Source organism: Pseudoliparis swirei, chromosome 15 (assembly GCF_029220125.1).
Source record: "Pseudoliparis swirei isolate HS2019 ecotype Mariana Trench chromosome 15, NWPU_hadal_v1, whole genome shotgun sequence".
NCBI lineage: Eukaryota > Metazoa > Chordata > Actinopteri > Perciformes > Liparidae > Pseudoliparis > Pseudoliparis swirei.
In genome coordinates this window covers 2,760,523-2,782,894 of record NC_079402.1, presented here as the reverse complement: position 1 = coordinate 2,782,894, position 22,372 = coordinate 2,760,523, and the positions used below count along the sequence as shown (strand labels likewise).

The window sequence follows — 22,372 nt, the reverse complement described above, 5'->3', positions numbered from 1 at the left end:
ATTGATTAGTTAAAACAGAAGATTCAACCTTTCTTTATCTTTGTATCTTTTTTTATGATCAGCTCATTTTTATTTCTTTTATCACTATTTGCTTTATCGATAATAAACTGAGTCACCGTCACGTTCAGGCTCCAGGATGCGCGTCACCGCCTCGCTGCTCCCCTTTAGTCACGTGTCGAAACTCCAGCCAGGGCTCACACCTGCGAAGCCACGCCCACATACCTGCGAGAACGAGGAAGTGGCATCATTTCTTTTTTGGGGGGGAGCGGACGAAACCGAAGTACCTTCCAGAACATCTGCACCCGTCACCTCCAGCCTGACACTAACCGGACTAATCCTCTCCGGTCACTTCCCAAAGACCGACAACAGAAAGACGCAGGAGTTTCACCAGGTGAGTCCACCGTGTGTGTGTCGGCGGACCCGGGTGTCGACATGTTTTCACCGCGCCGCGTCGCGCGCATTACCGTATTTGGGCATCGCGCCCGCCGGAGCCGCGCAGAGGGGCATCACGGGCGGCTAATATAACATAAACAACCGGGTTTTATCTGCTCTTCGGTGGCAGAAAGTCTTCATTTGAATCAGGTAACTTCGAAATGTGACGTGCAGTGTGTGCAGGCCTCGGTGTAGCTGTGTGTGTGTGTGTGTGGGTGTGGGTGTGTGTGGGTGTGTGTGGCTGCGCGCGCGTCTCCCCTGTCTGTTCATGCATGCATTGTGTTGGCTCCAGTGTAAACACACACTGGGCTGAGCTGGTTTTGTACTGAGGCCCAGTAAAGCCTTTATATTTACTTAATACACAGGTAGTGTGCATTTTGAATGTCCACTTTGAATTACATTTCCTTTTATACTCTTATAAAGGTTAATTTTCTGATATTTAGTCTTTCCATACACTCACTTTCCAGTTTATGAGGCCCGCCAAACTAATACTGCCTAATACAGCAGTGCATTGTTCCCTCGTGGAGGTTGTCATGTTCAGTGTTTATTAAAATTACGAGGACATCGTTTGTTATAAATAGATCACACACACACAAAATAATAGAAACACCTGTATGTGTTTTATGTATTAATTTAGCTGTTTTCTGCTAATGCAAACAGGGGTAAAAACTGTAGATGCTGCTTTCAAATCTGTGTGCATATTTTTCTCACAGCATATAATCTGATCTGGCTCATCATTGCAGGAAGCGGAGGTGTGTGTTACTAACCCATATACCTGTTAATCATTGTTCATGCCAGTACAGCGTGGCGGTGGAGCGGCTCGTCAGGCTGCACCTGCACCTGAAAACCGCCGCGGCTCAGATGGGAATCGGCAATCGGTCGTTTTAGTATTTTTCGGGTGTGTTTTTCCCCACTGTGACGTAAGAACATGGCAGTTAAAAGAAAAGAAAAGAGGCATACACCAGAATATAAGTGGGTGTAGACTGTGACTCAGTGAATTGAGTGGGCACCTGAACGACGGCGGAGTTGTCGGTTCAACTCCTTCCTGTCTACGTGGCTCCCAAGCCGGACACTCACTCAGAATCAACCCAAAAGCAACTCTGTAAGTGGACTTGGGGTTCTGAACCCTGTGTGTGTGTGTGTGTGTGTGTGTGTGTGTGTGTGTGTGCACACACTGACCCTCTTTCCTCTTCCCTCGTTCGCTCTCTGCTCTCTCATCATGTGTGGCATGTGTTCCTCCATCCTGCCTGCACATGCATTGCATTCTGGGAGTTGCGTCATGGTGTCGGGCCCCGACGCGTCGAGGGCCGGAGAAAACTCGCCGCTCGCGTTGAAGCTTCAGGACGATGACCGCACGACTCGAGCTGCAGCGGCTCACTCGAATCACGACAACAATAGAAGACAATCTCGTTAAAACGTTAAAACTCGCAGTGACAAAGGAATTGGGTCGCTCTTGTTTCATAATTAGTTTTATTTTAATGTCTTAACCTGCAGGTTTGATGCAGTTTTAATTCAAAACATTGGTTTGAGTAGATCTGACCCAGGATCAATATATACGCCTGAATTTTAATTTTGAAACTAAATTAAAGTACACTATTAAATCTGCACTGTAAATATTAAATATTATGTCAATGGATACCAGCGAGGGCCAAAGGGCAATCCATAATGTTGCCCCTGATGTCACCAGGAGAGTGACATCAGTGTGCATCCCCCCCCGTCCCCCACGGCTTATTGGTTTGTTCTCTGCTTCCATTACGTTTTATTTAGCTGAGGCTCGGGGGGGATTTCTGTTGCTCTTTAAAATCTCGCATCCAGAGCCGTAATCCAGACGTTCCAAACTGCTGGATTATAAATCCCGTCGTGAGTCCTGCGTCGGCCGAAACATCGAGAGGCCGGCAGCGCGGCGGCGGCCTGGGGCCGGGGAGGATGAGGAAGAGCTGCACGTTTAATCTGTGAGGAAGAGGAGGAGGGGCGCTCCTTATCGGGGGAGATGGAGGGAGGGGTGTGTCATCGCATTAAAGATAAATATTATCGGTGTTATTGTCGTTCTAAAAGTCGTATTTACTGAGCCAACAGCGTGGGATACCAGGTCTATGTCTTGTCTCTGGAAACGTTGGAACAAGTTGTTTGAATGTTTGTTTTTAACCACAAGTGACCTTTTAACTTTATTGATTATATTGATTATACTGCAGCCGTCACCTCACTGGCCTCCTGGAAATGAATTGTGTGGCTTCAGTTTGCTGCTCTTGTGGTGGATAACCTCATTCTGCCAACTCCTCTCTTCACCTCCAACCGCTCCTCCTTCTTCAGGGCCGCGGGGCGCTGGAGTCGTTGATTGCTAGTCTTGCATTCATAAAAGTAGGCCAATAAATAATAAATTATCCAGTATAAACATGTTTAAGCTAGCTCGTAGCTCGCGCTAGTTGCGAGCTGCGAGCGCGACGGTCTGATATCCGTATTTTGCCCGTGCTCCATGAGATCGGCTTTACAGGGAAGATGGCCGACGAGGTTTTTAATGTCGTCGTTGTCAATCGTCGTTTTGTGCTCTTTTATTTTAAAGTATCGGTTCAGGCACCGTTTACGACCCGGTATCGTTTTAAAAGTACCGGTTTAGCACCGGTATCGAAAAGAAAAAAAGAAATGATACCCATCCCTAGTCGCCGGTCCATCTCAGGACACACACACACACAGGACACACACAGGACACACACAGGACACACACAGGACACACACACACACACACAGGACACACACAGGACACACACACAGGACACACACACACACACAGGACACACACACACACACAGGACACACACAGGACACACACACAGGACACACACACACAGGACACACACACACACACACAGGACACACACACAGGACACACACAGGACACACACACAGGACACACACAGGACACACACAGGACACAGGACACACACACAGGACACACACAGGACACACACACAGGACACACACAGGACACACACATAGGACACACACACAGGACACACACACAGGACACACACATAGGACACACACAGGACACACACACAGGACACACAGGACACACACAGGACACACACAGGACACACACACAGGACACACACACAGGACACACACAGGACACACACACACAGGACACACACACAGGACACACACACAGGACACACACACAGGACACACACACAGGACACACACACACAGGACACACACAGGACACACACACACAGGCCACGGCGTTCCCTTCACTCGTACCTGTGACCCTGAGTTTGGTTTCAAGGCGTCCTCCTGCACATCGCTCCATCCCGACTCCCCGAGCACACGGACATCTTCTCTTAACGCCGCGCTCCACTCGGCCGTTTCTTTTCTTTTGATGAGATAGCGGCGGGGACATGAAGGTGAGGGATGAAGCGGAGGCGCCTGGCTGTATTTAAATGGGGGGGGGGGGCCTTGTGAGGACCTCGAGGCTTCTTTGTGTTTCGCTGGCGGTTTTCAAGCTGAAAACCAAATGCTTGTCAGAGCCTCTGGTTCCTTTTCTTCTTCTTTTTTGTCACTTTTTTCATTTATTTTTATTCGTTTAGACATATTAACATAAAACAAACACACAAATGTCAGACATAAATATTTATATATATATATATATATATATATACGTGCACACACAATGATATATAAACATATATATGTGTATATGCATGTATGGAAAATATGTATATATATTTATGTGTATATATATATACCGTATATGTATGTATATATTTATGTATATATATATATATATTTTTAAATATATATTTGTGTATATATATATATATTACATACATACATACATACTGGTTCCTTTTTAGGATCTGTAGGTGTTTTTTCTCTTATTATTGAGACTCAAATTGACTTTTAATGAGTTTCTTATGCGTCTTTCCTTCGTTTTAAACCCTAAAATATGAACGGATGAATACAGAGAACGAACTCCACAGAACTCTTTTGTTCTCGTGATATCGGATCAGCGCGTACGCTCTCTCTCTCACTGATACCAGATCCAACGCTTTCGGGCTTTCTCGAAGGCGTTTCTTCATCTTCAGGAAAAACCTGATTGCCCCAGACGGACAGGTCTGAGTTCACGAGACAGACGAACACGTCTTAAAGTCAGGAGCTCACTGCAGCGTGAGGAGGGACACGCTAAGCGAGGCTTTGTTTTGTTGTCTACAATAACAATATAAACTGGGCTGTATTTATTTGTTAAGATTCAGGATATGCCGAAGCAGCTGCAGAGAGGAACGAGAGCAGATTTTCAAATGAAGGCGTCCACAGAGCGGCGTCGGAAACACAGCAGGTCAAAGGGCAAAACTGCTCCGAAGAAATATGATGTTGCCCCTGATGTCACTAGAGGGGCAACGAATGACCCATGAGTTTGATAATTTAATAGTGTTTTGTTTGTGTGTGTGTGTGTCCTATCTGTGTTGACTGTCCTATACACACCACAAAAAAATAAGTATTCTTTGTTAAAAAAATCTAAGTAAACACTTTAAATCTGTACACTACTGCCTAATAGTTTTATTATTGCCAAATAGTGTTATTATTGCCTAATAGTGTTATTATTGCCTAATAGTCTTATTATTGAAATTTTTCTGATAATTGCTCATATCCTGTCAGCATAAATAAGTATATTTATTATTTTTGAACAAAGGTTAAATGTTATTTCACACAAGTTTCAAAAAGTTCCCCAATTTATTTTTAAATGCCCCTGGACGAAGTCAGTGGGGGGGAAATTGCCCCCTAAAAAACATATTAAATGTCCTCCCCCGGCACAGAAGCACATCACATCGCTTTTTCTTTTCTTTGCACTCCCAAAATCTGCCCCCCCCCCGTTTAAAAATCCTGAAGTGCAGTTTAGTGATGTGATTGTGTCATGAATAAACCTGGGAGGGGGGGGCGGGGTCTGTCTGGTGGGGTAAATGGTGACAAGACTTCAGCCTGAATGGGGGGATTACAGGGGGGGGGGAGCAGCAGCAACATCCATGATCTGACGGGGTTTAGGACCACAATTATTTAATTCCGGCGGCGGCTGCTGGTGGCTTCATTGTAATGTCAGAGGAGCAGCAGCAGCGTGATGTCAGAGCGACGCGCTGCCGTCCTCCTCTCTCAGCGCGGCCATTTACATCCTCAAAGCCAAAAGGACATCCGTGAGGAGTCGGGCGGAGAAGGGGGACGGCGCTCGCCACGGAGAGGGCGAATTTGTAGCGTTGATGACGCGAAGAAGGGGGGTGGGTGGAGGAGGGGGGGGAGACGTCGAGTGTGAGCTGGTCTCGCACTTCGTTGGGAGATGGCTGACGGCGGCGTTGGCGTAGCGCGTGTGTGACGCCGCCGACGGCGCGTTCGAAGATGACGTGCAGGCGGCCATCGGGGTCGTGCCCCTGAACAAACGGGAGCTGCTGCCCCCCGGCAGGAAGCTGTGGAGACCCCAGGGGTGAGTTGGGACCTGGAGGCCTGATGACCGGCTGCTTGGCGCCTGGAGTCCGGCGCTGATCGGGCATGAAGAGAGTTTTGGGGTTTTTGAGTCTCAGATGGAGCCGTCGTCGACCCGCGTTTCCTCTGGGCAGCATCAGACCGCTAGCTTACATGTTCCTCATGAATAAAGATGAATTATTACATGGCAACAACAGTACAAGCGTTCTGATTGGCTAATGGGTCGTCATGCCAGCCGCTGTCGCCCTCCTCGCCGGTCTGATACGGATCCGTATCGCCCTCTGACATCATTTTCTAAATGAGCGATATCGATAGACATCGAAAGCCGAGAGGAAATTCCGAAGCAGCGAAAACGTGTTATTGAAAGTGATGAAAACGAGAAACTATAGTTTGAATCACTTGTGACGTCACTGAGCCGTGTTGTCCGTTTTCTATTGGTCACTGTGACTTGAAGTTAAGTAATTGGTGCTAACGCAGTATGTCGTGACACAATGACATGTTTTCTATTAACAATTACAATTTATTTAAATTTACAAAATGAAAAATGCCGTATAATAAACTTACTAACCTCGATTTTTCGGTCATGCCGGGAAATATCAAACTTCCGTAAAAACGTTAAAGCCTCAGTCTGATATTTCCCGACATGACCGAACATGGAGGTTAGTACGTAGTTATTACAATTGTCTTTTCTCTGGCGTTTACTCTTTCCGCCCTCTGCAAATAAACCGGAACAGACCAAACGAAGAGAAACACATCAAACAACGAGGCACGAGGATAGCGTGACACGAGAGCTAGCATCGTTAGCATAGCTTAGCTGCTATTTTCTAGCTGTGAATTCTCGTGACATTCATGAACATAAATTTAACATACTTTCCAAATTGTCCAAACGGCATTTATACAACACAAAGGAGACACCCGCCTGCACATCTCTCTCTCTCTCTCTTCATTAAACTTGACAAAAGTCAGTAAACAGACACAAACTTTAAAATCAAGGATTTGAAATCAAGGATTTCGTGAGTTTTTTGTTTGTTTATTTAGTATTTTTTTGAGGAAAGGTCGGACCAGTTGCGACGTAATGTTTTCAGCTGCGCTAATGTTGATGTGGTTGATTTATCACCGAACAACGCCACAAAATAATCTGTCAGCGTCGTAGCTACGTGTCCCGCGGGGGGCGGCTCAGAGACGAGTCCTCTGGCCGCGGCTGCAGATTATCGTCTCACCGTCAGCGGCGCCGCAGCCGGCCGGGTCTCCTCTCTACTCGGCGCCGTGTGGCTTAGTTCTGCAAAACGTTTTATTCTCTATAGCTCAACTTTTCTTCTTTTTATCTGGTTCTGTGCGCTTTGAAATACTTTTCGGTTTATATTTTCCTGGTTTAATTTTCGTAATCTTCAACGTGAGCGAGCGTCTCATCTAATACTATGGTTAAATGTGTAAAAGATGATATATGAATAATAAATCATCCTCACATTTCTTGTTTTGATGGACCAAATAGTTAAAAGCTGCAAAAACTCTGTGAGCCGGCTGCAGCTGTGCAGACAGTCTGTTTCTGTCGTTCTTTATTTGTCAAATGTATGTTGTCTTGTATTTGTTGTTGTTAACTGTTGACTTTTAGAGAGATAGATAGATAGATAGATATATACTTTATTAATCCCCAAGGGGAGATTTGTCGTCACAGTAGCAGCACCAATAAACTAAACACACGAGAATAAATATAATAAAATATAAAAAACAGGGATGAAAGATAAAGATGTATACAAGTAAAATATAAAATAAAAAATGAAGTATATATGTATATAAAATGAAACATATGTATATATATACACACAAACAAATATAATACAATGACTGTGCAAAGTATACAAAGTAAAATATAAAATACAAATACACGTATTACTTTATTACTTTATTACTATTATTTCACTTAATGTCTGACAAGAGACAAACGTATTTTCGATTTTCTGTATGTTCAACATTGGAAAATCTGACAATAAAATAAATACTTTGAACTTTGACCCCCGTAGTCCCAAAGTACACACAACTTACAATGACATGACAGAAATAAAAGCATATTTTAGAAGCTTGGGTGATGATGCTTCTGCATTTCTAATTTCTCGCTCCACTTTTATATTTCAGACTGAAATATCTCAACAAAAAGTGGACGGATTGTGATGAAATGTGTTGCCTTCAGGGATCCTCTGACTCGTCCTCTGGTTTCCCACTTCTACGTTGAAGTGTCTCAACATTCCTGTGTTTGTGCCCATGTGACTCATCAAAGTTCAGTGATTGAGCATCTCTCACAAGAGACGCATAGAATAGAAAGGTCAAAATCCATGGAGCAGATCTCTCGTCCCTAATGAGGGGCGTGGCTCTCCAAGAACAATTACTCTGACATTTCCCATAATGCAACTGGATAGTGTTGTTAATTGGACCATCTCTGCCAGGGAAATGCTCACATCCTTCAAACCATTTTCTTTTTTTTAACACACTTTCAGTAAAGCATTGTCATCTAAACGTGCGTGTTTTCTCTCTCTCTCTGTGTGTGTGTGTGTGTGTGTGTGTGTGTGAGTGTAGGGACCAGCCTGGCTCTGACCAGGTCAGCACTGTCCTGCTCAAGTCCAGTTGCAAGTTCCGCTGGTCCAGAGGATCTCAGTACTTGTACCTGCGCCGCCTCTCTTCACGCAGCTACTCGGCTATCACCATGGTGTGTTGTGTGTGTGTGTGTGTGTGTTCGTGTTGACCCCTCGATCCGGTCACACGGGAGCACGAGGCGGCTCTCTTCTTGATATCTGCGTACAGCGTGATGAAGACTCTGACTTTGCTTTTCCTCGTGTCCCCTTTGAAACCCTCACCGGTCCGTGTGGCTGTCGTGTATGGAGGACTTCAAATGTCTTAAGTATAAATAAATAAATGCAGGAATAAATTCAGGAATACAAAAATAAATGCTTAAATAAATATACAAATAATTACAAGAATAAATAAATAAATGCTTGAATAAATGTATGAATAAATAAATTAATGCATGAATAAATACAGGAATAATTAAATGCTTAAATTTATGTATAAATAAATAAATACAGGATTAAATAAATTAATGCTTAAATAAATGTATAAATTAATTGATCCATGAATAAATACAGGAATAAATAAATGCTTAAATAAATGTATAAATACAAGAATAAATAAATATATGCTTAAATAAATACAAGAATAAATACATAAATGCTTAAATAAATGTATAAATAAATACAGGAATACAGAAATACATACATATAAGTTATACCTAAACAGGACATCATTAAATACATCTATTTCTTCATTTATTTATGTCTCTATTTATGTGTCCACACGTATTTCCTCATTTATTTATGTGTGACATTTATGTGTCCTTATATGCAAATGAGCTGGGGCGGTCCGAACCGCTGTCTAAAGCCTGATTGGTCACAGAAGTGTGATCGCACCTGGTGTGTTATGCTCTTCTACTTCTGCCTTGCACATGTTGATGAAGTTGGCTGAATTTTAATCTAGTGACGCTCTCATAATCCCAAAAATAAAAATAAAAGTACTTGTTAGGGTGCAAACAAGACCACTTCCCTTCTGACACGCTGATGATAAGAAGATGTGAGTTTCCCTGAGTCTGCGTTTCCCAGACTTCTTTACCTATTTGAATACAACTATTGTTAGTGCCCCCCCCCCCCCCTCCACACACACACACACCATGCATCCAGGCTGAGGATTAGCCAGAGAGACATGTCGTGTCCCAGAAGCTTCATTGTTTTAATGACACATTATTCAGGCCGATGGAGCCGTTTTGCATTTGGATGGATGGATGGCCTATTTTAAGGCCCATTTCATTGTTGCATACTTCTGCTGGTGATTTGACACGATGTACCGGAATTTATCTAAAAATGTTAATGTCATTGCTTTTTTTTGTTGCAGTTTCCCCCAATCATTTGTTAAAATAGTGGATAACAGCAAACGGTTGAATTGTACGTGGCATCAGGGATTTTGGACATTTTCGGGGTCAGCTGGCATTCTTATCTGTGATTGGTCTTGTGTTGATGAAATACTAGATGAGGGCAGGCTTGAATGGAGACACACACACACACACACACACACACACACACCAATAGGTGATTGTTAGACAGCTCATGTAACACAACTCCTAAAACTCACAGTGACGATTAATAAAATAGTGTGTTTTTTTTAGCTTTGTCGCAGCAGTTTGTTGAAGGCCCCTTCCTGTTCCTTTTAATTCCCCTGGTAAACAAAGGCGGCTCCATAAAGAAATGGGTTTTCTCAGTTTGCTTTTGGAAGAACTTCAGACTGTAATCATTGTTGGACCTCACTGTCGGCCATGAAGTGTATTTTCTACACGGCAGCGCATTTTCCTCTCGTCTCGGCTGCAGGCGTGCGGGGAATTACGGGAAAAAGGTTCCATTTGAAACCGCTTGTGTTTCCCCTGTAACATGCATTGGTTGCACAGGTTGCTGAGGAGTAAAACACACAGTATAATATGTTTTAAATAGACAAAGCTTTTATGGTTAAGGACCACAAAAGGATGAAACCCAACCTATTTTTTCTGCTGTAAAGCAGTCGCTGTAAGTAAAGGCTATACAAAGTGTTTTGTGCATTTCAGATTAATTCCCTCTACTTTAATGGCATGTCCTTCTCTGAATTATGTTCCACTGTGTGTGTGTGTGTGTGTGTGTGTGTGTGTGTGTGTGTGTGTGTGTGTGTGTGTGTGTGTGTGTGTGTGTGTGTGTGTGTGTGTGTGTGTGTGTGTGTGTGTGTGTGTGTGTGTGTGTGTGTGTGTGTGTGTGTGTGTGTGTGTGTGTGTGTGTGTGTGTGTGTGTGTGTGTGTGTGTGTGCGCGCGCTCTGTATCGGGGAGCCTCGCAGCAGGCTACCTTAAAATCAATGGCAGTTTTGGACGGATCCATTTTTAGTGGTGTTTGACTTCCAAGCTACACACGTATCTAATAATGCGATTAACGGTTTATTATTTCTCAAAAACCAAATGAGTACTGTCCTTAATATGAAGCGAGTTTGATGTCACGACACGTTGTTTTAGTTTGCTGTCATCTATCATAGTTACTTTGACATTTAACTTCCCCCCCCCCCCCCCCGCGATGCTCACTTGGTTTGATCTTAACCGTCGGTTCTAGTTTTTCCCCCTGAATGTTTGAAGTGGATAAAAGTGCGATATTTATTTTAAACTAGACGAATCTTTACTACTTTTTGGACTTTTACACTTTTTAACTTATTTTACACGTTGGTCTCCATCGGGCCGGAGCAGTCTGCGTGGTGTAGTTTGGTCCTCAAGCCCCCGGTCCCGGGGCAGTTCAAAGTGCGTGATGCCAGTAAACGGAGGGGGGCTGCTCTCGCTCAGCAGATACGCAACACAGTATTTCACCGTGAGTACTCGCACAGCAAAAATAATAAAATTATACTAAAATCACATGTTAATAGACAACATCACCGATATAACCGACATGTTTTTTGAAGAGAAATGACGGCAGTAGACTCTCTCCATGACTGCTCGTTGCATCCAGCTGCACCTGCTACGACGTTAAGCTAGTTATCAGCTAGAAGTTTAACTTAAGTTAAGTTAGCAGAAACACGCGCAAAGTTAATACACCCGGTTTAAAACTGTTATTGTGACCCAATAACCGTGTCGGACGTGTCCGCCTCTCCGGTAATTGGTCACGTTGTGAGAGTTATTCTGCGTTTTAGCGTGTCGTGCCCTGCCGGTGTAATGCGGCTCTGTGTCCAGCAGGGGGCGCACGTGCTCAACTTTCTGTTATCAAACATTGAGACTGACTCATGAAGGGTTGTTGGGATTAAATGTATTGACACGCAAATATTTACTAAACGGCAGTATATTTGTCTATTGCATAACATTATTTGGCTTAAGATAAACATCTTTATTTGCATATTCTTGCATATTCAAAGATTTTAGAGGAAAACAGAAAGCGAGTCATCTTTTCTTGGTTGGTCATACCATTTTATTTTTAATTCAGTGTCTTCCACAGTGCAGTAACATTACCAAAATATTTTTTAAATAATTCTCTACAATTTCACAAAACGTATCAGTGTTTCTTGGGGTCTTGGTCATTTTAAATAAATACTTGCAAGTAATTTTTCAAGCAAAATATCAAAATTTCTGATTCTAGCATCTCCTGTATGAATAATTTTGTTTCATTGTAAACAGTATATATATATTTATTATTTTTCGCCATTCATTATTTTTAGGCTAACCTTAATGATGAATAAATAGGTGCAGATGAGTATTTGTATAACATTGAATCTAAATAATAATAATAATACATAACATTTCTATATCGCTTTTCATAGTACTCAAAGTACTTAAGTACTCTTATTTCAATGCACTACTATTGTTTCGTAAATTCTACCCACACGTTCTGTGTGTGTTAATTTGGAAGGAGTCGTCCTCTCCTTCTCTAAATAATGTGTCACGGCCTGCGAGGATGACCCAGTGTGTCGACCCTCCCTCCCCCGGAAACACGTTTGTCTCTTATTATGTAACGGCCAGCGCTACAACTCCTCCAGCGGCCCGCCCCCAAGCAGCCGGCGCAATCCTAAAAAAAGAGAGACGTCAAACTGGATTGTAATTAAAGATTTAAAACTCAGTCGTGCTGACAATCGGGCCCAGAAACATCTCTGAATGCTCCGTACGCTTCTAGAAATAGTTTTTTAATGACAGTTCTGATAGTAAATCAACGTTATTATCAGCGTGGGGGAAAAGTATTGTCGACCGTCCATCCCTCTGTCGTTCATAAAGGACATTTCAGTGCTCCGTCAAAACAAAGATCCTCTCTGGTCTTCTTCTATATGTGTAATAATAATAACTTTATTTATATAGCACCTTTTAAAAACAATGTTTACAAAGTGCTCCACAGAGTCAAAGCAAAACAAGTGGAATAGCAAGAAACCAATATTACATTTAAAAGTATATATTAAAATAAAATAAAAAATGAATTAAAAATAAATTAAAAACGGACAAACTAAATTAGGGGAACCAAATTTCTGCATAAAAAGACTAGATCACTTAAAAGCTGTTCTATAAAAATGGGTTTTAAGAAGTTACTGATTCTGCGAGCCTTATCCCCTCCGGTGTCGGGTAGCGTTCGTCCTGTTGTTGTTTTTATTGACACAGACCTGCTGCTGTCATCTGGTTTTCCCCAACTCCAATTTGCACTCTGCGCATGCGTTTATTTGTCTTCGTTGACGCGAGCCAACCATCCCTCAAACTTTTGAAAAACGTCTGATTTATCTTCAGACATCAAACCCAACACGTGGGTTTTTTCCCCCCGTCGTGTTTGCGGACGAACGCTCGGCGTCTCCGTGTTTACGCCGTCGGTGGGATTTGTGAATGTAGGCCAGCGGCGTCCCTCTTACGGCAGAGCAGCTGTGACCATGGAGGAGGTCGCGGCGCACAGCAGTCTGCCAGAGCAGAGAGGGAGGGAGAGATGCTAGAGAGGGAGAGAGAGAGATGCTAGAGAGACGGAGAGACTGAGAGACTGAGAGACGCCGACCATGAAGACCGTCTTCAGCCTGCACAGGAAGTGGGCCCACGCCGTCGAGACCATACGCATCCTTCAGGGCATCGTGAGTGTGGTCCTGACATGTGCAGCGGGAGAGGATGTCGGGTTGAGTCGAGTCTGGACTTCTGGAAACGAGGGATGCACAGTCGCAGAAAAAGAGGCATCAAGTTTCCGAAATTGACTTTGAGGAGGAAGCGTCTGAGTTTGAGTTTCATCTTTAGTTTTTTATTATTTGTCTGCGTCAACTTGTTCCCGGTGGAGTGGTTTTGACACGAGTTGGTGATGGATGGACTGATTTGGACCCTTGCTTATTCATTAGTGGTCGTTTATCAGGAAACTGATTATTAATTATGTAAAGTAAAAATAAAAAAATACTGGTTTCAGCTCTTAAATGCAAAGAAATGTTTGTTTTCCTCTATTTTACTGCCTATTGTCCGTCAACAAACCCCGGGACAACGACCCCACGGTGATCTTCTCCTCTTCCCTCCGCAGAACCCGGTGATGGAGGAGACCGTGTGGGAGCAGTACACCGTCACGCTGCAGAGGGTGAGGCCACCTGCCCCAAAACAGCCGTGTGTGTGTGTGTGTGTGTGTGTGTGTGTGTGTGTGTCACACATCTCGCCACCAGCCACCCCCTGTTTATGTTGACCAGGTGTACGACTGAGTTTTAGGTAATCATCATGATGAGCTCGTTGTCTCCTGCTGTGGGTCACTGGAGCCAGAAAAGCAGATTTAGTGCAGAAAATGCCCCAAACACACACACACACACACACACACGTCATTAAACATGTGTTGTGTTTACCAGTGGACTCATCTACAACTGGTTTCCCATTGAGTCCCGTCATTATGGCATGAACGACAACGCAACGCTGTGACACGCCTTCCTGGCTTTACAGGATTTTCTGTGATTTAATAAAAATTACATTTTGATCAGCGAAAGTAATCTTCTTTAAAAAGAAAAAGAAAATTCTGAATCTCTGGAGGTGAAGAGACGTTTTCTCTTCTGCTTTCATTTCAATCTCTGTAGGTTTTTCCCCCCATTTCCAGCATCCCAAGGCCATCTGCTCCACCCAGTGGTGAATTGCATTGCAGGGGGCTTTTTTTATTGTTATTATTTGTTAAATACAGATGGAGGAGGATAAAGAGGCTGAGTCACGTGACCTCTGACCTCATCTGGCGAACTGGAGCAGCGGCAGGTGGAACCACTGTCCACTGGAATCTTTAAAAACAAAGAGATTTGACCCTTTTTTTTAAACCCAAAACAAAGTGTGCAGTGAATGCTTTATGTGCTCACACACACACACACACACACACACACTCGAGAAACATGAAACATGGAGGCGACGTGCACAACTGTAATCAGACAAAATCCTTTTATTCCACATGAACAATACACATGCAGCCATGATAATACACTGGGCTCACAGGGATTACAGGACCCCCCCCCCTCTCACACACACACACACACACACACACACTGCAGATCCACGAGATTTGCATGTTTTTTATTTCGTTGGTTTTGCCCTCAGGATCCGAAGATGGGCTTCGGCATCGCGGTGTCGGGGGGGCGAGACAACCCCAACGAGGGCAGCGGGGAGACGTCCATCGTGGTGTCCGACGTCCTGCCGGGAGGACCCGGCGACGGCTTCTTGTTGTGCGTACGCTGCTCATGAAAATACTCATATCGGGTTTAAGGTTTTTTCTGGGTTTAATTAATTTAAACAGGATCTACCCACAGCAGACATTCCTGCCTGGTTTATTTCATCCATTGTCGTCCAGAACTTATCATTTAAAGTGGACTTCATCCACATCGTCACCCAAGACTCATTTAATCAGTTAATTCACAAGTATAAAAGTGTATATTCTATTCATAATGTTCATATTTGCTTTTATGTGACGACTCACTTTGGACTCACTAGTCGTGACTTGATGAAGCTGCCCGGAATATTTTAATAGCCCAAAAGGTTTTCTTTTTTAAAAACATAAACCAGACAATCATATTCAATATTATTCTTTTTTCTTTGTGGTTATTTATTGTTATTACATTTAAACAACTTATTTCTTTGTTTTTTTATAATTCAAATGTATTTATTTTTTTGTTTACCGACCAGAGACGATACAGATATGACACGCACAACAAAGAACAAAAACAAAACGCTATTAAATTATCCAAATTATTATCCTCGTGATATCAGGGTAAACATCATTCTTCGGGGCAGTTTTGCTCTCGTGTTTTTCCGACGCTGAATGTTCCTTGACGACACACCTTCAGCAGCCCGGAGATTACCCACAATTCCAATGTTTGCTTTGCATGTACCGCGCGCTCACGTCCATGTGTCCGTGTGCAGTGAGAACGACCGCGTGATCCAGGTGAACGCCATCCCCATGGAGGGCGCCGTGCACTCCTTCGCCGTCCAGACCCTCAGGAAGTGCGGCAAAGTGGCCAAAATCGTAAGTAACGGCGTTCGGTAAAATCACGTCGCTGTGACCTATTGACCTTTTGTTTTGTTGACCTCGTTTTCACCAACAGACGGTCAAGAGGCCCCGGAAGGTTCCGGTGAACGCGGTGCACCGCCCCCCGTCGCCCGTCGACCGGGTCTTCAACAACGACTACAACGACGACTACAACTACGACCAGGACCGCCGCAGCGTGTACAGCGGGCGCAGCGCGGGGGGGCGGGACCACAGCCCGGAGAGGGAGCGCTACACGGACTCTGGCTACCAGACGCGCGACTACGACCGCGACTACGACCGGCGGGACCACGGCAGGAGCGCGGAGAGGGACCCGAGCCCGGACCGGCAGTACAGGAGGGACGGCAGCAGGGGGCGCGCTCTGGAGCGAGAGCGCAGCCCGGAGCGGCCGTACCACGGCGCCGACCGCAGCCCGGATCGGCGCTTCCGCAGCGAGCGCGCCCTGGACCGGCCGGCCAGCCCGGACCGGCGGTACCGCAGCGAGCGGACGCTGGACCGCGCCGACAGCCCGGACCTGCGGCACGGCGGGCGCGGCCGCAGCTTCGAGCGCGGCGACCAGAGGAAGTTCGAGGAGCCGCCGATGAAGAGGAGCGGCAGCCGGGACCGCCTGGCGCGCTCGCCGTCGCCCGCCGCCATGCCCATCCCTCTGGCGCGGGCCGCCGCCCGGGACATGGAGCCGCTGGAGAAACCCATGAGCATCATGCTGCTGAAGAACCGGCCCCACGAGGGTGAGGAGCCGTCTCCTTGCTTCAGCTTCACCTGCAGATTATGCGTCTTCACACAAAGATTATATGTGTGTTTAAACTATTCTCTTCCCCACAGAGTACGGCCTTCGTCTCGGCAGCCAGCTCTTCATCAAAGAGATGACGAGCACAGGACTGGCCAGCAGAGACGGGAACCTGCAGGAAGGAGACATCATCCTAAAGGTCGGGTCACGCTCTTCTTCAGTGTCACAATAGAATTGGGTTTGATGTTATTCGGGGATGCCTGTTTGAATCTTCTCTGCATTTGAGAAAATACAATCACAAGACGGACGATTTCTATCTTTATAATCGTCCCCGTCGCCATGACGACTCATTCCGATCACAGTCCGCCGCCTCGATAACCGTCCGACCGTTTTTTCCCCCCCCCCGTCAGATTAACGGCACGGCGACGGAGAACCTGTCGCTCAGCGACGCCGGGAAGCTGATCGAGAAGTCCCGCGGGAAGCTGCAGCTGATGGTGCAGCGGGACAAGCAGCAGGTTCTGATCCGAGTGCCGCCGATGGCCGACAGCGACTCTGAGCTGGACGGTGAGAGACACTCGAGGCTGAAAAGCAGCCGGTCCTTTCCGTCGTGAGCGGCCAGCGGCTCGACTGTAGACACGTTGTTGTTGTTGTTTGTATTTATCCATCAAACTTGTTCTCCCCATCATAAAATAAAAGTTGTCCTCACACATCAGTTTTTAGTTTTATTTAATGGTGTGCATATATATATATTTATAAATCTAATAAAAGCAGTTCTAGGGATATGAGCTAACCAGAGACCCACCAAAATATTATTTTTTTCCACCGTGATGATTACGCACTCTTTTATACCTGGTTTTACGGTCACATGACCGGACGGCATGCTGCGATTGGTCGAGACGAGTGGCGAGGGGGGATTGTTCACTGACCCAATGTTTGCGGGGAGGCGGAGCGGAGAGAGCCGGAAGACTTGTGACCCACTTTGGTCTGGTTTTTGGACTGTGTGTGTGTGTGGTTGTGCATGTGTGTGTGTGTGTGTGGTTGTGCGTGTGTGTGGTTGTGCATATGTGTGTGTGGTTGTGCATATGTGTGTGTGTGCCTCGGGCATGGTGATCTAATCTGCCGTCATAATCTCTGCTATTGGATATGACAGAATCTCATTAAGTCGAGGTCTGTTGGCGTTTTTATTTGTAATGCAGCGCGGAAACACAATTTTAGCCTCCGGAGGCGGGACCGCGTGATGTGACCTTCAAGTGTCCGCTCCCCTGCAGGCCGTCTGAATCACGCCACGCTCATTCATAATAATATTTTTTAGCAAAAGCAGACGCGTTTAGGAGAAAAAAAAGAAGACAAAAATCCAGACATGTTGTCATTCCTTTGTTCCCTAACGCCCAGAGACCTCCGGACACGTTACTCACATTCCCGTTGTTGTTGTTGTGTTGCAGACATCTCCGAGATCGAGTCGTACCGCTCCTACTCGCCGCCGGACGGGAGGCGGGGCCACCACTCCGACCTCTCCTCCCACTCCTCCAATGAGAGGCTGAGGGAGAAGCCGAGGTAAGCCGCCGTCTTCATCCCCGTCGGGGGGGTTTGTTGTGGTCAAAGCCCCAAAGTGTGCGCTGAGATGTGTGTACAGCAGGAAAATGAGGACAATGCAGGATTATGTTGATGAAGCTTAGCCAATCACATTTTAAAAAAGGGACATTGGTGATTTTAATTATGATTTATTCATTTTTTTCTCTGCAATGACGATAATGTTTAATTTGTCCGTCTATTTATTTTTTTAACGCCATTTCTTGATAGTAATGACATATTTTGGGGGTATTGGGGCGTACTGAGGGACAACAGTCGCCTGCAGGACTGCCGAATATTTGTATTGGCGGTGAGCCGTGTTGTGACACTTGAGTTGAACGTCTCCAGAGAGGACCCGCCCAGCAGACTGGCAAAGATGGGCGCCATGCCGACGCCGTTCAGGCTTCCCGACAGGGCCGCACAGGACAAGCCCCCTTTGCAGGCGGAGAGGGAGGAGCCACGGCCGGAGACGCCTCCAGGTGCACGAGCGTCTCTTTCTGAGTGTATAAAACTTTGATTTCATTCACTGGTTTTAAGTCAAATGCAGGGTTATGAAAAACCTGGAAGTCATGGAATTTTAAAATGGTCGTTTCCAGGCCTGGAAAAGTCATGGAAAAAACTTAAATCATGAAAGTTTTGGAAAAGTCATGGAAATGTGTTATAATCGCGTGTTCATTTACGCCGAGTTTGAAATAATTTATATGGTTTTTTAAAGAAGGACGCTCAAAATATAACATGTTCTAATTTTTTAATGTTTATACCGAGATTTCAGTTTGGTTGTGGAAATTTGGTTTAAAGTCCTGGAAAATTCCTTGAAATCATTGGTCAACATGTGTGAAATAAGCCATGTGTCCGTGTGTCTCCAGTCCCGGTCCACGCGGCGCCGCGGGTCCACGCTGCTCCCAAGGCGCCGCTGAAGCCCAGCATCGAGGACCAGGAGGTGTACGGGTCGGTACATCCGCTCCGTCGTAAACCCAGAGTTTTGCGATTGCCTTCATTCTTTGTATTCGTCCCGTCCTTCCGGTCGTGCGCTCGTCGTAATGAGCTCCTCCTTCCAGGCCCAACACGGTGATGGTGCGCTTCCACAAAGGGGACAGCGTGGGGCTGAGGCTGGCGGGCGGGAACGACGTCGGCATCTTCATCGCCGGGGTCCAGGAGGACAGCGCCGCGGAGCAGGAGGGCCTCCTCACGGGAGACCAGATCGTGAAGGTGAGACTCGCCGAGGGTCCCCATCGGACGAAGCACGAACGCGCCGACACGATGCTGTACTCACGCCTCTTCCACACGACGCCTCTCTCACGGTATTTGTCGTCTCAGGTGAACAACATGGACTTCCGGGGCATGGTGCGCGAGGACGCCGTCCTCTACCTCCTGGAGATCCCCAAAGGAGAAGACGTGACCATTCTGGCTCAAAGCAAGCCTGAAGGTACTGGACATATATACATATATATATACATATATATATACAATGTCGGGGGAGGGGTGGGGTGGCTTGTCGTACACTTGAACGTATTAGATTGCCACGTGTCACGTGCTTTGTGGTGTGTATGCTAGCCTTTAGGGTAAGAGAATGGCTCCTAATGCAATTATGTATTTCTATTATTAACAATGGTTAAGAAGCACTGATGAATACAACCAAAAAACTAAGTTGACACACTGGCACTTGACAAAATGTCTAGAACATTTGCTCCATTGTTGGATAATGTGCCAGAGACGCACCGTGAAGACATGGGAAAGCTGCAGAACCCAGAACTGAGCCACCGGATCCAGGTGGGAGGAGGTGGAGGTTTAGTCTTGAGGGTCATGTCTTGCGAGTGGACGGACCCAGAATGCTCCTGTGTTCTGTTTCAGTGTACGAGGACATTTTGGAGTCGGGCCGAGGGGACTCCTTCTTCATCCGGACCCACTTTGAGTACGAGAAGGAGGCTCCTCTGAGCCTGCCCTTCTCCAGAGGACAGATCTTCAAGGTCACGGACACGCTCTACGACGGCAAGCTGGGCAACTGGCTGGCCGTCCGCTCCGACAAGGACAACCAGCTGCGGGAGAAAGGCATCATCCCCAGCAAGAGCCGGTGTGTGTGTGTGTGTGTGTGTGTGTGTGTGTAGAGTCGCGGTGCTCACTGCATCTTTATGAGCGACTTAAGGTCTCTTTTTCCCCCACAATTTTTTATTTGTTTAGTGATATAAACATAAAAGAAGTACAAAAATGTCAGACATATATATATATATATACAGGACTGTCTCAGAAAATTAGAATATTGTGATGAAGTTCTTTATTTTCTGTAATGCAATTAAAAAAACAAAAATGTCATGCATTCTGGATTCATTACAAATCAACTGAAATATTGCAAGCCTTTTATTCTGATTTATTGCTGATTATGGCTTACAGCTTAAGAAAACTCAAATATCCTATCTCTAAATATTAGAATATCATGAAAAAGTATACTAGTAGGGTATTAAACAAATCACTTGAATTGTCTAATTAACTGGAAACACCTGCAAGGGTTTCCTGAGCCTTGACAAACACTCAGCTGTTATAAATCTTTTTTTTTACTTGGTCTGAGGAAATATTAAAATTTTATGAGATAGGATTTTAGAGTTTTCTTAAGCTGTAAGCCATAATCAGCAATATTAAAAGAATAAAAGGCTTGCAATATTTCAGTTGATTTGTAATTAATCCAGAATGCATGACATTTTTGTTTTTTTAATTGCATTACAGAAAATAAAGAACTTTATCACAATATTCTAATTTTCTGAGACAGTCCTGTATATACACACATATACATACACACATACATACATACATATATATACACACACGCATACATCCACACACATATATACACACACACACACACGCATACCCTCCCCCCCCCCAAAAAAACAACAATAAAAAACAACAAAAAGACGACCACAAAAAGCAACCCCGGCACCCCCTTAATTTTCCTTTACTTGTAAGTGTCTTCACACCACCCTGCATCTGTATTTGCAATTCCCTCAAAACCCAAATCTGACCCCTGAGTATTTGACCCCTCTAATTTGTAATAAAAGCCATCAGACTTTTCCATGCGTGGTCCGTATGGCTGGAACTGTTCTTCAGCCAAGAGGTCTCTGTAGGTGGACCACATGTGTGCATAGAGAGGTGTACAACGTGCATGATTGAAAAACTAAATAAATATGTCTCGTCTCTCAGGGCGGAGCAGATGGCCAACGTCCAGAACGCCGCCGGCGTGACGTCGGGCAACGACAGAGGAGACTTCTGGAGGCTGAGGGGTCAGCGGGCGGCCAAGAAGAAGGACTTGCGCAAGAGCCGAGAGGACCTGAGCGCCGCGCCCGTCACCACCAAGTTCCCCGCGTACGAGAGGGTGGTCCTACGGGAAGGTACCCCACAACTAAAAGTTCTGTTTCCCTCTAAATCTGTATGTTGGTGTGTTCTCGTCTCTGACTGCGTTGTGTGTCGTGTTCGACCTTCAGCCGGTTTCCAGAGGCCGGTCGTCATATTTGGGCCCATTTCCGACGCAGTGAACGAGAAGCTGGCCAACGACATGCCGGGCCAGTTTGTGGTCGCCAGTAAGTACCTTGAGTCATCTTGAGTCACCTTGTGTTACCTTGAGTCACCTTGAGTCACCTTGAGTCACCTCGAGTCACCTTGAGTAACCTTGAGTCACCTCGAGTCACCTTATGTTACCTTGAGTAACCTTGAGTCACCTTGTGTTACCTTGAGTCACCTTGAGTTACCTCGTGTCACCTTGAGTCACCTTGAGTTACCTCGTGTCACCTTGAGTCACCTCGAGTCACCTTATGTTACCTTGAGTCACCTTATGTTACCTTGTGTTACCTTGAGTAACCTTGAGTCACCTCGAGTCACCTTATGTTACCTTGAGTCACCTTGAGTCACCTTGTGTTACCTTGAGTAACCTTGAGTCACCTTGAGTTACCTTATGTTACCTTGTGTTACCTTGAGTAACCTTGAGTCACCTCGAGTCACCTTATCTTACCTTGAGTCACCTTGAGTCACCTCGTGTCACCTTGAGTCACCTCGAGTCACCTTATGTTACCTTGAGTCACCTTATGTTACCTTGAGTCACCTTATGTTACCTCGAGTCACCTTGAGTCACCTCGAGTCACCTCGTGTCACCTCGAG

The 22,372-nt window shown here is 45.4% G+C and overlaps 1 protein-coding gene across 10 annotated transcripts in view; it reads left to right on the top strand.

The window, feature by feature from the left end:
- The first annotated feature begins 241 nt into the window (after positions 1-241).
- tjp2a (tight junction protein 2a (zona occludens 2)) overlaps positions 242-22,372 on the top strand; it is a 28,596-nt gene continuing 6,465 nt past the window's right edge. The window contains exons 1-16 of one of the 10 annotated variants that reach the window (XM_056432436.1): positions 302-391; positions 8,470-8,599; positions 13,954-14,007; positions 14,991-15,115; positions 15,810-15,912; positions 15,992-16,661; positions 16,756-16,859; positions 17,071-17,224; positions 18,103-18,214; positions 18,578-18,708; positions 19,096-19,177; positions 19,288-19,438; positions 19,547-19,655; positions 20,081-20,300; positions 21,422-21,609; positions 21,703-21,798. In XM_056432436.1, the coding sequence (XP_056288411.1) occupies positions 8,597-8,599; positions 13,954-14,007; positions 14,991-15,115; positions 15,810-15,912; positions 15,992-16,661; positions 16,756-16,859; positions 17,071-17,224; positions 18,103-18,214; positions 18,578-18,708; positions 19,096-19,177; positions 19,288-19,438; positions 19,547-19,655; positions 20,081-20,300; positions 21,422-21,609; positions 21,703-21,798 (2,302 nt within the window). In that variant the 5' untranslated portion in view covers positions 302-391; positions 8,470-8,596. Of the gene's footprint in view, positions 392-1,514; positions 1,535-8,469; positions 8,600-11,069; positions 11,311-11,945; positions 13,526-13,953; positions 14,008-14,036; positions 15,116-15,809; positions 15,913-15,991; positions 16,662-16,755; positions 16,860-17,070; positions 17,225-18,102; positions 18,215-18,577; positions 18,709-19,095; positions 19,178-19,287; positions 19,439-19,546; positions 19,656-20,080; positions 20,301-21,421; positions 21,610-21,702; positions 21,799-22,372 lie in introns of those variants that run through there. The other 9 variants (XM_056432438.1, XM_056432437.1, XM_056432439.1 and 6 more) reach the window with 9 other exon arrangements.